This window comes from Leguminivora glycinivorella, chromosome 2 (assembly GCF_023078275.1).
Source record: "Leguminivora glycinivorella isolate SPB_JAAS2020 chromosome 2, LegGlyc_1.1, whole genome shotgun sequence".
Classification (NCBI taxonomy): Eukaryota; Metazoa; Arthropoda; class Insecta; order Lepidoptera; family Tortricidae; genus Leguminivora; species Leguminivora glycinivorella.
This window is the reverse complement of record NC_062972.1, coordinates 32,448,046-32,465,108: the sequence shown is the minus strand read 5'-3', so window position 1 is coordinate 32,465,108 and position 17,063 is coordinate 32,448,046. Positions and strand designations below refer to the sequence as shown.

Genomic DNA, 17,063 nt, shown 5'->3' with positions numbered 1-17,063 from the left:
TGAGGAGAGACGCTAAATATACAGGAACGTAGGAACGCAAAGTTTAAATTAAAAAGCATTTATACTTTGCGTTCCCACGTTCCTGTGTATTTTGCGTCCCTCTTCAATAATTTAATTTCTATCTTTTAGGCATTTCCCTAATACTTATAAAGGTTAACACATCTCAGACCCTCAAAAAAGGTCACCGTCCAACGTCATTATTATCCTTTACAGCATCTAACTTGAAAACTGAATTAGTATTCCGCCAGTACACGGAGGGACGGATTATGCAAATATGCAAACGGTACGAAGTCGCCACTTAAATAATATATGAAATTATGCAAAATGATGAAAGAATTGGGGTAGTGGTCGTTCTGGAGTTTTATCACTTTTGAGGGCAGAAGGCCCAGTGTTTTAGGTGAGTTTGGATGAAAGTTTGAAAGTTTGGGCTTGACAAAATGGTTACCGGTTAAAATGGAAGTGACATTTTTATCCGTCTTTTATAAAAATGTTGTTTGATCACACAAAAAATCGAGTATTTATTCATTAAATCATGACGACTTGATACCGGCGTTTTTTAAATAAAGTTTTAAAGCTATCATATTTCTGTAAGTAAAATTTGTCAAGTGTTAACGTTTCTGTTGACAAGTTTTCCAGTCATTTTATGTAAGATATTGTTAAGTTTCCAATTTACAGATTTTAATTTAGCTTCTAGGATTTGGCCTATCTTACTAAAAGGTTGTGTAATATTATCAACAACATCTGACATTAAATTACCTTATTATAACTCAAATATTACAATAAAGTAATTTGCCTTTCTTTAAATCATAATTAGTTAGTGTTTAATTAACATTAATAAAAAAAAAATACTATGTATGTACGTGTCTCAAATTAACTTTCAACTAAGTACCTTACAGAAAGTAAATGTGAAACTCGTACATAGGCTAATATTATAGGGATATTCTTAAACAAATTCACTTAGTCCCGCGCTAACCTCAAAAAAGGCTTGTGGGTCATCAGAAACAAATACTTAAATAACAGATAGGAAACATGACTAAAGAGCAAATAATTCTCTGTGCCAAATGTACTCAATTTGCACGAGTATCAACATGTAAACCTTAAAAATACACCTCACGCCCGGATCAGTATCAAAAACCTCCGCTCGTCGTGTTTGATCACATTAAATCTCAACCAAAAAAACCTTTCAGCCACCAAACAAACATTTCGCTGGCAATTATCTTCAACTTTAAATCCTCTTAACCAGTCAGGATCGATTATTCGCACCCGCTCTCTCGTATGGCATCGTACTCTGGGGTAAAAGGGACGAGGTGTCCTACTTTATTATGATAATCGGAAAATTCGCCACATTTGTGTGGCAGCGGCTCGAATCCAGCTCGTGAATAAACGATGAGCTGTGTCACTGCTACATATCGGGGTAATTTATAACTGGTGTGGGGTGAACTGATTTTTTGGATGCTGTAAAGAATGAAATGTTGCGCGGAAGCGAGTTTTTTATGCTTGTAAAAATGAGTTGTAAAACGTTTGCTTGAAAGGATCGGGTTTTGGCTGTTCGTTGAATATGGTAAGCAGTTTATATTCTGCATAGCTTTTAAAATTATCTGGGAGAAACTGTGTACTTTCTAGTTGAATTTAGCGAAGTTTTAGACTAAAACTACACATCAGCTTTATGAAATTTACTATTAGTCATTGCTTCAGATAGTCATATAATGCTATGTAAAAATGCATGCTTTTAAAAAGGAATATTGTAAATTGTTTGATGAATTAATGGAATTTGGTTCCCTTGAAGTATTATTTTCAATTCATTTCTGTTGAATTTCGAGTTCTCGAGACAAGGTAAGCTTTAATTAACCTTTCTCAGAAGTATCCAGCCGTAAACAAATTGAATTATGGGCCGTGAAACTCATTTTATAATAAATATTTGTTGGAATAATAGCCTGAGCCTCTGACTTTGCCTGTATTGAACTGGTAAAATTTGAGACGTTGAAAAAATGACGTTGAAATATTTTTTTATGGATTTCAACATACTTAACAAGTTAACACTAAGTTCTCGCGTTTTGTAAACATATTTACTGGGGCATTAAGGCTCCCGTGCAACCTGGCTGAAACTTCGAAAATAGCTAGTCGTAAAATAATGATATTTAATCGCGTTCGACCTGCAAGTGACTTAAAAGTCTTATTCAAGAAGTAGTCGTTCTACTGAGTCAGTAATCTCTCTTATAGTGGAATGGTGGACCTTAAAGGTCTGTGTTGTCTATTATATCAGTAAAGAGACTCATCGTCATCATCTAAGAACTGTCCCAATTTTTTTTTTTAAATACATCACAGATAGTGACATGTGTAGGTTACACAATATAGACAACAGATGGTGTTAGTTAGTAATAGCAAGGACGATTATAAAGGACCAGCAGAGTCCATACTAAATACCGTACCCCGTTGGCAGCCGTAAATCTATGTCACTAGATGTCACTAAGAGTGTCATTTGAATAAAAATGTCGTTTTTTTTTTTAAATACGCGGTAGTTCAACAGCATTACAAGTGATACAGTGAAAAGTATATAGATGACGCTAGGGGCCCGTGTCATGTTTCAGTCCCTGTTTACAACGCAAGCCATCGTTCTTATTTTGAATTATGACAATCATGCAAAAGAGTACCATACTGTCAAATTTTCTATCTCTTTCATTTTGAGCGTGACGTCAATGATTAGTAATATTACTTTCAATATATTTAAAATTTAGATTTTAATGAGGCCATTTCGAACGGTGTTTATGATAGATATCATGTTGACAATCAATCTCCTGACCGTCTCGCTCATACCAATCCTATCCTATATTTGAACGAGTGCGACCGAAACAGTTGAGTATTATTGAAGATTTTTGAATGTCTAAAATCTTATTGGTAGTTGTCGAAAACCCGCTTTTTCCATAAAGTGTTGGCGCGACGTCAAGTGGGTGATAGGCGTACCAGCAAGTACGCGTTGGATGGTCGACTACTATGCGCAGCGGTTTTTACGCGTAATTACGGTGACACACAATCGAAAAAGGTCGTCGAGCCATAAGTACGCATACCTGCTCGTATCGTACGTTCATCACCCACTTCAGACTGCGTTTCGATCGGCGTTTAGCGACAATGATTATCAGCTCGGCTTCATGGCTTTACGAACCTTAGCTCGGACCATCGAATATGAAACTTATAAACTTCTTTATACACAAGGGTATAAAGAAGTTTATAACCAGGTGCTCCATGACACCATTGCACCAATCTGTCGCCAGCACCGCTACACTTCAACGGCCAAGTCACACAACATCCATACTAATATTATAAATGGGAAAGTGTGTGTGTCTGTTTGTTTGTCCATCTTTCACGGCAAAACGGAGCGACGTATTGACGTGATTTTTTAAGTGGAGATAGTTGAAGGGATGGAAAGTGACATAGGCTACTTTTTGTCTCTTTTTATATCCCCCCACTTCCTTAGAATGGAGGATGGAAGTTTGTGGAGAGATTTTCGAATTTAACGCGATCGAAGCCGCGGGCAAAGGCTAGTTAACTATAATAATAAAGAAATCGCAGTAAGGAACTTTATGTAGATTTCATTACTTTTTAGAGATAAACAAGCAGCTCCATTGAGGAGGCTATTTTTTACAGAATGTTTTGGTGGGATATACATAGGCATAGGTATATAACACTAACAAGGTATCTATTGACTTAGTCCGTTTTCACATTATCCGATCCGATATCGGATGTCGGAAGGATTTAAATGGAAAAAATCCAAGATAGTGCCTGTAATGTATGGGGTATCAGTTCTACATCCGATATCGGATCGGATAATGTGAAAACGCATTTAGTCTCATTAATTATTATTTATGTCAGAGTTTCACTAATTATTTCCTTTTATTCATTTATTATCTCAGTTTAGGTTTATACGAGTACCAAACGAGTTAGTATACGAGTAGAAAATATATTACCAAAACAATACAAACTATCATTAATTTATTATAAAAACGTAATCCAAAGTGCCACACCTGGCGGCCTAACTATCCGCGTTGTGTCCAAGACGAAGCCTGACCGACGAAGCTAGCAAGTCTCTCTACATGTTAGCTGAAATACTGTCAAACCATTCACTGTGATTACTCAGATTATTATAAGCAAAATGATCTTCGAATGAACTTTCTGGACAATTGAGATGCATGGGCGCAGTCGAAACCAGCTCGCCCCTTCAGCCGTGTCCCGTTGAAAATCGGAAAGATTCTTTTCCTTAGCACATTTAATGTTTACAAATTGGATTCGCCTTCTGTCACCTAAACTGGTAATTTTATGTATGAGGTCATACAATTATTAATTTATACAGTTATTAATTCTGTATCTCTACTCGCATTGCTGCTGCGATTCTAAAATATTTAATATCCATATATTATGAATATTCAATAAATCATACAATGACATTTGTGATGTGACATGGATGTCAGATGTCACATCTGTTGGCACAATGATTGCGTTTTGTTGAACGTATTTGAGCTTAACATATAGGTTTATTATCACTAAGTTTATTATATTAATGAACAACGAAACGGATGTGACATTCTCCTAGTCCACCAACGTCATCTAGTCATTTTATTTGGCAATAATTAGACAACATGCGAACAAACTTAGCCAGCGAAGCGATCACAACTACGTCGAGGCCGACCAAAAAATATAATTTGTAAAAATTGTGTTTTGAGCCAATATTTTGATATTAAAATAAAGTTTTTTGATAGTTATTCATAGTATAATATAAAAACAAGTAAAAATATGTGTGAAAATATGTTTTTTTCCACTCCCGGGTTACGAAACAACGCCATCTAGTTTTAAAGCAAAAATGAAGCTTTTTTCAGGGGTACGCTTTTTTGTATGGGCTATATCAGTCTAGTATTAAATGGTCCTTGGTAATAGTTAACTTAGATTATATTTAGATACTTTTATTATTTTAAATATTTTGCAACGGATTATATGAGAAGTCTGCTAAACAACCAAAATGTTATCTGTTACTGATTGCATTCGATTGACTGGTTTTGCACCAATATTAGCAACATCGGTGAAAGCAATATTCAGTTCCACTAAGTGTTAGCTTTGCATATGAACTCACTGTTGCTTCAGCTCGAGTTTATCTTACAATTACATTGGCTAAGCCCCACTATAAGCTACTATTGGTGATACCAATCTTCATGGAAATTGATTTTCAATAGTATACATACATACATACAATCACGCCTGTATCCCATAAAGGGGTAAGCAGAACACATGAAACTACTAAAGCTTCAGTGCCACTCTTGGCAAATAAGGGGTTGAATTGAAAGAAAACGAAACTGTGACATTGCAGTGACAGGTTGCCAGCCTCTCGCCTACGCCACAATTTAACCCATATCCCATGGTCGCCTTCTACGACACCCACGGGAAGAAAGGGGGTGGTGAAATTCTTAACCCGTCACCACACAAGCTTCAATAGTATGCAGTGTGAAAATTAAATTCTGAACCGAATGTTATTCTTTCTCTATCAACAATTGACGATTGGGGATATTCAATTCAAGGGGGTGTCGCTTATAACAGACAAGTTTTTTTTAGGGTTCCGTAGTCAACTAGGAACCCTTATAGTTTCGCCATGTCTGTCTGTCCGTCCGTCCGTCGGTCCGTCCGTCCGTCCGCGGATAATCTCAGTAACCGTAAGCACTAGAAAGCTGAAATTTGGTATTAATATGTATATCAATCACGCCAACAAAGTGCAAAAATAAAAAATGGAAAAACATGTTTTATTAGGGTACCCCCCCTACATGTAAAGTGAGGGCTGATATTTTTTTTCATTCCAACCCCAACGTGTGATATATTGTTGGATAGGTATTTAAAAATGAATAAGGGTTTACTAAGATCGTTTTTTGATAATATTAATATTTTCGGAAATAATCGCTCCTAAAGGAAAAAGTGCGTCCCCCCCTCTAACTTTTGAACCATATGTTTAAAAAATATGAAAAAATCACTAAAGTAGAACTTTATAAAGACTTTCTAGGAAAATTGTTTTGAACTTGATAGGTTCAGTAGTTTTTGAGAAAAATACGAAAAACTACGGAACCCTACACTGAGCGTGGCCCGACACGCTCTTGGCCGGTTTTTTTCTTTCTTTTAGCGTTTTTTTTTTTTCTATTTCGTTGTGGGTTTAGGATATTATAACAACGTTTAAAGATATTTTTATTTATCGATTAAAAACCGAATTAAAAGCCTATTTAAGTAAAGAATACAATACTAAAAATAAAACGTATTTGAAAAGTCACGGGAGCGGCTCTGTATTCAATAATGTGTCTTATTTCCGAGTATATGGGACGTTTATTTTTAACTTATATCTCATAAATGTGCTGATATTCGATCTCCCGGGAAAATATGTATAGTATTTCATATTTAAGTGTCCGGCGGAAGTTTGCTGGCTCTTTATATCATTTTCTCCGATACATTCTCACTGTAAATCATCGTGGGAAGCCGTAAATGTTTCAGAAAGTTGAGTATTTTTGATGGCAAAGCAAAATTTCTCTGAAGTTTTCGTATCAATAAGTAAATAATTATCACTTAAATCCTCTTCCGTCATAAGTTCTTTAAAGGCGTATTCGAATTAAAATTATTCGAACTGGTTTAGATATGAACGGAATGCGCTCATTATCGGTGTTTCCTGAAAAATATTATGTCGTAGTGAATAGGATATTACTGAATCGGTGAGATCCACCTCAGACTCTTTCTTCACTTTTCAGCAGGTGTGACTAGGGTCAACCGTCGATCACCGCATAAAAAAAATTGTGATTTGTCAGATCAGATCCATATTTACAACTACAATACAAACACTTTTGTTTGCACACCTCAATACAGGAAACAACATAGAATAAATAAATAAATATTGGGGACACCTTACACAGATCAACAACCCCAAACTAAGCAAAACTTGTACTATGGGTGCTAAGCGACGATATACATACTTAAACAGATAAATACATACTTATTTATATACATAGAAAACATCCATGCTCATCACACAAATAAATGCCCTTACCGGGATTCGAACCCAGGACCGCGGCTTAGCAGGCAGGATCACTACTGACTGAGCCAGACCGGTCGTCAAATCTATGGAGCTTCTGTTACCGATAAAGTCTATGCCAAAGTGCACCCACACACAGGAAGCGGATATTTGGACACATTACTACTTCACCTCGCTGAGGCGTCGCATGAATATGCTATAAGCAATCCTGCGGTATCCGCAGCTTAATGTGACAGAGAGTTCTTTGAGTCATTTTCCAATTCTGCAATTTTTTTTTCTGCGATAGAAGGCAAACGAGCAGACAGGTCACCTGATGGTAAGCGATCACTGACGCACATGGACACCCGAAACACCAGAAGTGGTGCGTTGCCGGCCTTTAAGATGGGTGTATGCTCTTTTCTTGAAGGTTTGAGGGTAGTATCGGAATTAAAAATTATGACGGTTTTTCAAACAACTCTTTTATCCAAGAAACTTTTTCCCTATAAAGTGTTTCCTGTATTCTGACGCATTCTATATCTCTATTTGCTCTTTTATTTTGAATAAATCAATATTTATTCCTGGTCATGGAAGAACCTACTGTATCTTCTCTAGAAGTTGAACCCTGTCTATATTCAAACAGTTCTACTGTTTGAAGTGCTCCCTCTGTTTTGCAGCACGTCATCCACGTTTCGCGTGATTTAGCACTAGCTGTTCTACGCATTCTAAATCTCTATCTGCTGAGTGTTGGTTGCAACTACTTAATTATACAAAACTAAGCTTCGATATTCTGTAATTGAAATAAAACAAAATATATTTCTTGCAATAGATTCTGTTTCAATGAGCACTTTAATACTCGTAATTATTAGACAAAAAACTGTAGCTCCTATGGGTTGCTCTTCTATTGTCTTTAGATTAAGTAGATATACATTTTATTTTTAGTTGTGACATTTAGAGTCATTTGCACCTCTAAAGTAATTTTAGACTTTTTTTTTTGTATTTGTACTTTTTATATTAAAATTTAGTGTAGTTCTTGGTTGTAATTCGACATTTAGAGACCTTCTACATCTCTAATTAATTGTATAGAGTTAACGTTAGTTAGAACTTAGAATTAGTATATAATAGTATCAATTGTAATTTCAACTCAATTTTAAATATTTTTTTAAATACCTATGTACATGTGACGTGTAAAAGTGCCCCTGTGGCCTATTTGCTGAATAAATTATTTTGATTTTTTGTTTTTGATTTTGAGAAAAAAAATTGTTTTCAAAATTTACCTCTATAAAGTGGTCCCTCTGTATCACAGCGCGCCATCCTTCACGTACCGCGTGATTTAGCGCTAGCTATTCTTACGTATTCTACATTTTTACATCTCTGTTTGCTCGCAGTTGGCTGTAACTGCTTTATTTGTACAAAACTTTAGCTTCTATATTCTGTGATTGAAATAAAACTAACACATAATTCTTGCTACAAATTGATTCTTCAGCTTCAAACAAAAGTGATTCCTCTGTTTCACAGCGCACCATCCGTCACGTCCAAGCGCCGATCCAGCTTCGTGCCCAGGGGGGGGGGTCACGTGGTAAAGGCCCGGGGCCCCAGGGGGGGGGTCACGTCACGTGGTCTATTTGTATGGCCAACTTAGGCTCCAGGGGGGGGTCATGACCCCCATGACCCCCTGGATCCGCGCATGTCTCGCGTGATTTAGCGCTAGCTGTTTTGACGCATTCTACATCTTTGTTTGCTCACAATTGGCTGCGACTGCTTTATTTAGATATATAGCTTTAGCTTTTTGATTTTGATATTCAATTAAAACAGTATTATAGTTCTTGCTACAGATTGTTTCTTTTGTTTCATAAAAAGCGTTCCCTATAGAAGAGTGCTTCCTCTGTTTTACAGCGTGCCATCCGTCACCGTTGTCTGCGACTTTTTTATTTATACAAAGCTCTGCTTTAGCTTCAATTTGATGTTGAAATAAAACAAAATATGTTTCTTGCTATGGATTGTTTCTTCTGTTTCAATGAAAGTTTCCCTATGAAGTGGTCCCTCTGTTTCACAGCGCGCCATCCGTCACGTCTCGCGTGATTTAGCGCTAGCTGTTCTGACGCATTCTACATCTCTGTTTGCTCGCAGTTGGCTGCGAGTGCTTTATTTATGACGAGATTTTAGAACTTGTCTTTTGCAGTTATGTACGGAGCAGTGTTTAAAGTTGGATTTTTGATCTTAATTCTCAAACTACAATAAATAGTTAAACATAACTAAACCATGGTTTACGTTTAAGTTGAATACTTTTCCCTGAAGTAATAACTGGGTGTAAAATCTTCGCTGGTCTCAGGTCTTCGTAGTGGTGGTAGAAATAATAAGCGGACTGTAGTTTGTTGCTGGTTTTAATCCGAATTGTGGAAGACAAAGAAAGTGGTACAGTGAATGCCGTTGGAGGCGGAATCAACGGAACAGTAACAACCGTAAGTTTTTAAAAAGCTCTAAAAGCTGTCAAATTTGAACTTATCACATTGCCATTTGTAAATTTAGATTTAACTAGAGATTTGAAATATTATTATAATTATACAATTCAATGAATATTTTATTTAAAAAATAGTCAAGTAGTATGTGAATGAATTAAAACATTACCAATAACATGAAATTAAAAATTGAATAAATTAATACTGAAGATTTATAAAATGCATAATGTCGACTCGAACAATACTGAATATTTTAATGAAAGAATATACAAATTGAAATGTCAACAGTTACATGATAATGAATTAGAATTAAAATGAATTATTATTATTAAATTTATAAAATTGAAAACTGATTTTTAATTACAAAAATGAATATCTTAACCTAACGAAGACGGGATCAAAAACCAGGGTGGTTTTTGAACGGTTTCGTAACATGCTCCCGCCTTGAAGTCTGTGACTTCAACTGTATGCCGAGGGGAGGGTAGATGATGGTGCAGGCCGTGAGATACCGTCGCTGCCATGGATGCCTTCCAAGTTGTCCTGCAGATGAGTGCCACGAACTGGTGATGTCTTGAAGGCTGCAATCTGTGCATTTGGTCCGAACTGTCATGGTGTGGATCGCCCATCAGGAAGTGGAAAGAGAGGAAAGGACTTTAGGGACTGAAATTAAATTGGATTGAATTGCCCTAAGTTGGATCAGTAGGTAGATGTTCAGTGTATATACATGTGTGTGTATAAATATGAATTGTGAAAACGGAATATAATAAATGTATGGGTGAATCTTCTAGCCCTTCACGCTCTCTTGACAAGTTGCCTTGCAAGAGCTGCACTGTCTTGCTATTCAATAGTGGCCCTGCATGTAAAAACGTGAGACGGTAATACTTGAATATCACACTGAATACATGATGACGATGCATGACACTGAGCAACTCCAAACTTTCAAGAATATAATCATGGATAGAGGTGCTCGGTCTTCCCGCGCCACGATCGTAACTACATCTGTGAATTGTATTGCCATGTTTGGCTTCCAAGCTACGCTCCATAGAAAGGGAGGCAACTGAAGTTCGCTGTAATGAGTGTCCCTGGACTGACGGCCGCTCATTAAACGCGATGGATGTCGTGGATTGCTGATCATGAGCAGCTTTTGGACACTGACATTTTATCGTACAACTGTCTCTCGGAACATTTGAATCTAATTCCCTAACTGGAAACTGAATATTTGTATTTGAGGGAGTTTTATGTGCGGATATGGATACTTGTGTGTTTATCGTGCTATCTAACATATTTTTGATAGCCTGAGTGGACACTTTCACTGTTGAATTAAGTTTTGAATACTTATGAATTAGCACTCGTGCATTCGACATGCTAGCGAAGTAAATGTCTTCGAAGAGTGCCCGCTCATCCTCTATATACTCTCCGCTTGTGCATTCTGACAATATGCCTATGTCTAGCAGCAAAGTCTCGAAATCATTGTACAAGGGCCCTATTTTGTCAAATCGCAGCTGCAGCTCTGCAAGCTGTAACTCGTTTACTTGCGGTTTAGCAGCTAAATGCGACACAAAATTGTGAAAAGCAGTAAGCTTGCCTTTAATAAGTCCAAGCTTGTAATTAAGTTTATAAAAATCATGTTCCGATGACATTGTGGCATAATAAAATGCTAAATAATGAGCCTATAAATATTGGTACAAATTATGACCTTAAATAAAAACTTTGCTCTCAAAAAACCTCCAGGCGCTAAAACTATTTGCAATGCGAATCAAATGTATGCACTTGTATTACGTAATCTTGTTTACGACTTATTTGCACTGCAGTTAGTTATCAAGATTGTTTTAAGAACGTGTTTGCCTATTGTTTTTGAAGTTTTTAATTGAAATTAGCGTAATAAAGTTACAAAATTATTGAATTATTGTTATCGTATTGTATAGGAATTATGTGAAAGTAATAGTTTATATTAAAATCTTATGTATTACTGTGAACTGGGTCAAGAGGTTATACCTACTAAAATGAATACCTCTAATGAATAATCCTATCGAAATGTCTACTGTCTTCTAATCCAAATGATGGCAATGAATTAACTTTCTGCACTTAATGGGAAAGCAATGAATTAGGTATTTGAGTAGGTATGATTGAATAATACCTAATGGATAGTGCAGCTACACAGAAAAGGAAGAAACAAAGGAATATGGATTGAATAAGAAAGGAAATGGAACGATCTCACTTTTTCGTTTCCCTCCTGGGCTGGATGCTGCTTGATCTTGAATATTGGCTCCCGCTGATCTCCACTGAATTGCTCCTGGATTGGTCTGGTTGACGCTGAATTGGCTGGATCCCGCGACTGACTGCTGGTCACGGATGGATGCCCACTGCAATGGGATGCTGCGTGTGCTCGTCGCGACTTTCACCCGTCCTGGATCCTGGCTGATGGGATGGGACGCTATGAGTGGAAGCCCTGGAACCTGCACGCAGCTGAATACGCCCTGCGCCAACCTGGTCGACCCACGGCTTCGATGATGAAGACCCGTTGCATAGGTGGAGCCTGACTCGGTGCCACAGTCCGGTCCTCTCACAATCCAGAGGCTTCGTAAGGACCATGTAAACTTCCAAATTACATGGATGTGGATTCCAAATTGTATAAATGTGAAATATGAGAAGAACAAAGAAAGTGGCACTGTGAATGTCGTTGGAGGCGGAATCAACGGAACAGTAACAACCGTAAGTTTTTAAAAAGCTCTAAAAGCTGTCAAATTTGAACTTATCACATTGCCATTTGTAAATTTAGATTTAACTAGAGATTTGAAATATTATTATAATTATACAATTCAATGAATATTTTATTTAAAAAATAGTCAAGTAGTATGTGATTGAATTAAAACATTACCAATAACATGAAATTAAAAATTGAATAAATTAATACTGAAGATTTATAAAATGCATAATGTCGACTCGAACAATACTGAATATTTTAATGAAAGAATATACAAATTGAAATGTCAACAGTTACATGATAATGAATTAGAATTAAAATGAATTATTATTATTAAATTTATAAAATTGAAAACTGATTTTTAATTACAAAAATGAATATCTTAACCTAACGAAGACGGGATCAAAAACCAGGGTGGTTTTTGAACGGTTTCGTAACACTGGGTGAATCAACTTTTTCTTGCCTGTTATTGCCATGGTTACGATCCCACGAGTCACGCTGGTTTTAAGCAAAATTATGCTACTGAAATTATGCAAGCATGCATGTAGTCCATGTTGTAGGTGGCAAATTAAGAAAGGGTTTGTTAACACCAGAAAATTGCCTGTTTTCATAGTTTAAGTAGCATAATTTTTCATAAAACCAGCGTAACTCAGGAGACCGTAACCATGGCAATAACAGGCAAGAAAAAGTTGATTCACCCAACTAAATATAGGAGACCAAACTTTGACTACCTGAGTTATCAACTCAACATTTAAATATAGTGCATCTATTCTATGTTACTTGCTCCTTTGTTGTGTTACCTTCTCATTTAAAAATCGAAAACAATTTTAAACTGTGCAAGGACACTTTGACTTACAAGGTTAGGTAGTTTCTGGTGTTATTTTTTTTAAACACTTGCTTTGTCCTCTAAGAAAAGATTCAGAATAGATAAACAGACTTGGAGATTCCTCAATCGACTCCCGAAATCCTGCATACATTAGACCCCTAGTCACAAAAACACTTACCTGATCCTGTGGGGATAGAAGCCTTTGTCAATGCTGACAGATATCACCTAGGCATTTTTAAAGCCTAGCCAGAAATATATGACTACGCGCCATGTTGCGGGATTTCATTAGAACTATTTTCTTGATACTGTCTTGAACTGTCACCCCATACATTAGAATAACAGCGCCCTCTTGATAATATATTATTATATTTCTGGCGGTTTAGCACAACTTGCGTTGTCGCGCGCGAGTCTATACATGAAGCGCGACTTCAAGTATTTTTTTTTTAATTATAAATGGGCTTACTCTTGGCCACAGACTAGCCAAAGGCAAAGACGTGGCCTACGATGGAGAGACTCGCCGAGAAGATGCCTGTTCACTCTTGATTTGATGGTTGCCGGGTTATATTATGAGCTCGGAAATATAGCCGCCGGCAAGGAATTCCACTCCTTGGCAGTGCGCATAAGAAAAGAAGAAGCAAAGCACTTCGTGCGGATTCATGGAATATCTACCAAGTAAGGATGGAGACCGGCCGTGCGTCTAAGAGTCCGATGGTAGAATGGGAACGGTGGAATAAGGTCGTGTAGCTCTGAGCTGGACTCGCGGACGAGAGTGCAAGTTGTGCTAGACCGCCTGGTCAGGTTTTACATGGTCGACGTTAATATGTCATTGTCAAAAGAGTCAGTATGTGGTTTTGATGGTATTCTTCTTTCAAATCTCCTGGCTATGGAAGGAACATTGAAGATTCTGTCTAGGATGTCTCGACGTGTTTTTACAGTAGCATTCTTGAATGTCAAATTTTGAACAACCAGTGAACAAAAAGGTCTGAGAATTTACGCAGAGCAAAATTTTAGTATTAAAATGAATGGTGCAGTACCTCACACATGAGGATGTCGAAAACTGGGTAAAACGGGAGAAGACTAAATAAAATCTAGGCAGCTTTCCTGCTTAGTTCGCTAGGCAGGAAATCTAAAACTAGGGTAAAGAAGAAGAAGAACATGACTGATGCAGATTTTTTTACCCGTTCCTGTTGTGACTAAATTCCAATTATTTTTGATACTATTTGTGACTGGCATCTAATTGGTTCTATATTTTGTCCACAGCGCGTCGGATGCGACCTGCGCGTGGGCAGCACACGTCGCGTTGACGAGTGTGGAGTCTGCGGTGGAGATGGATCATCCTGTTCCAGGCCAAGATACCACTGGCTCGCAACCCCAGGGTCGCTGTGTTCTGCAACTTGTGGCGGGGGTATGTGTTGTGTTTTTAATAAGTTTCTGGTAAAGCAAGAGTAAATAGGTATCTCATAGGTAAGCGTGCTCCACCGTAGACCGCATCATCACTTACCATCAGGTGTGATCGTGGTCAAACCTACCTATCCATACAAAAAAAAAAAATTGCGGCAAACATGGGCCTTCATTTTCAAGGGCGTGACACTAGATAGTGGTCACCCCTGGATCCCTGGGTTTTGTAAAGTGTGCTGGAAGCATATGATATCCTTGTCATGTGCGTGTCTGCGACGGACATGGACTATCATAATTAAGGCCAAAATCTGACCTCGAGATAGATTATCTAGCTCAAGGCCAAGATATCACTAGCTTGCTACCCCGGAATGTAGTGCAACGTGCGATGGAGGTAAGTGTTACGTTTGCAGTGTTTACTACTGGGATTACCACATCCTAACTACACCTTAATCTTACTCTAGAATCTATACCCAAATACTTCCCTTTTGCATACTTTAATTGCACTTATCTCAAATAATCGTATAAACTCTTAGCTACACATACTTATATTAAGGCTTAATAACACATTCCTTTCATTGCGATAATGACCTAGCCCCTTAAATCAGCTTAGAATCTAGTTTCATTGCTTAACGGGCTAGATACAGCAATTTAGACGTAGGCCTAAATTGTTCGTACACCTGTGCCCTTTCTATTCGTAACAAAGGTACTATAAAGTGTATTGGGGTCATGAGAAAATCACAAGTTAGGGAGTTAGGACTATAGGATTATTATAATAAAGAAAAAATTACATACATACATATAATCACGCCTGTATCCCATAAAGGGGTAGGCAGAGCATATGAACTACTAAGTTTCAGTGCCACTCTTGGCAAAAAGGGGTTTAAAGAAACCCAAATTGTGACACTGAAAAAAAAATTGTTTGTTATTTATTCAGTTTAGTATTGTTTACAAATAACTAGGCCTCTCATAATGTACACACAATATCTGCCTTGTCTGAAGGTTGACTGGTAGAAAATGCTGTCTGGCATTAAGTCCGCCATTAAGTTTTTTTTTTCTAAAACAAACAAGTCAGATTAAGATTGTCTTGACAAGCTTTAGTGTTGTTAGTTACACGTACAAAATATTGAAATAACTGTAACTATAAAATGTTTTATTAAATTAACTTTGGCTAAAACTTCCCTAAACTTGGTCATATTCATTTATTTTTGAGCACCTCGCTATATCTGACGGTGACAATACTTTTAAAGTCTTCAAGCCATATATTTTGTACTTCATTTGATCCAAAAATAATTTCACAATCATGATATTAGTCACGATTAATCTACTTACCGTAATGACCCCAACGCACCTCAACCCTTTCCAACAAAAGCCTGACATCCATTCATCACCCGCACCTAATTAACAATTGAAACGCCGAGGGAAGGCCAGTAGATAATCTTTGAGAGATTACAAATACCTACCTACTTACTGCAGAACGGACCTTAGTCATCATCATCCATCATCCAGGAGACTTCCTCCTTGCATTATTCCGGCATTTTTCATGGCTCATGAGCCTGGGAACCGCTTTGACAGCTAATCCCAAGATTTGGCGTTGGCACTAGTTTTACGAAAGCGACTGCCATGTAACTAGGCCTTATTAGGAATTCCTAAGTAACAATTAAAGGAAACCGGACTAATTAGTCCGGTTTGCTCACGATGTTTTCCTTCACCGAAAAACGACTGGCAAATATAAAATGACAAATGATAAATCCCAATAAGGCCTAGTTACCCTCCGGGTTGGAAGGTCAGATGGCAATCGCTTTCGTAATAAAAGTAGTGCCTATGCTAAATCTTGAGATTACTGGTTATAAATCAGACCCGGGCTCCAATGAGTCGAAGCAAATGCCGTGATAAAGGGAGGATGATAATTATAGATTAGTGGATATGTGAGCTGTTATAGACCTCGCAAACTCCATGAAACTTTGCTAAGACGGCACTTTCAGCGGGGAACGGTAGTGGTCATACTGTACGATAGTACTCTTTATTATACTGTGGTGCGGTCAAGGGTTACCTGCGGCGCCTTAATGGGATCTAATCGAAAACACTCCCGGACCGTTTTTAATTTGCTCCGGTGAGGGTAGGAGTGCCGTTGAGGTTGGGAAATAAAATACAATGAGTATAAAATGGACTTCACACGTTTAGGGATAAATTAAATTCATTGCAACAATACATTTACGGAAAGAAAGGTAGAGGCCGCCTGCAGGTCAAGTATAAAGAAAGATCTTGGGAAAGCCCAATTGGCAGACTAAAACCGACAATAACCCGGGTCTTCTCGCCCACGAGTACATACTTGGACTCGCGCGCGACATCGCAAGTTGTGCTAAACCGCCAGGGATGGACAAAGAAGAATAAATATAACTCTTATCTACTATATCTAGTAGCTCAGATGGTAAGCACTGGACTTGCGATCAGGGTGGCTAGCCGAATGGCACAATCGCTCACGAAAAGCTCACGAAACGAAGCGCTAGTAGATATCTATCTCTATCGCGCTTGCGTATTGGCGCGACAGAGCCAGCGGCGTATCGCTTTCGTTTGGCGTCGGAGAAATGCCATTCGGCTACGGGGCCTGGATGCGTAGCCGAATGGCACAAACGCTCACGAAACGAAATGCTAGTA

General features: G+C 37.8%; 1 protein-coding gene across 1 annotated transcript in view; it reads left to right on the top strand.

Moving 5' to 3' along the window:
- LOC125239451 (protein madd-4) overlaps positions 1-17,063 on the top strand; it is a 699,588-nt gene that overhangs the window by 622,279 nt on the left and 60,246 nt on the right. Inside the window, exon 8 of the mRNA XM_048147057.1 lies at positions 14,271-14,415. Within this exon, the coding sequence (XP_048003014.1) occupies positions 14,271-14,415 (145 nt within the window). The remainder of the gene's footprint in view (positions 1-14,270; positions 14,416-17,063) is intronic.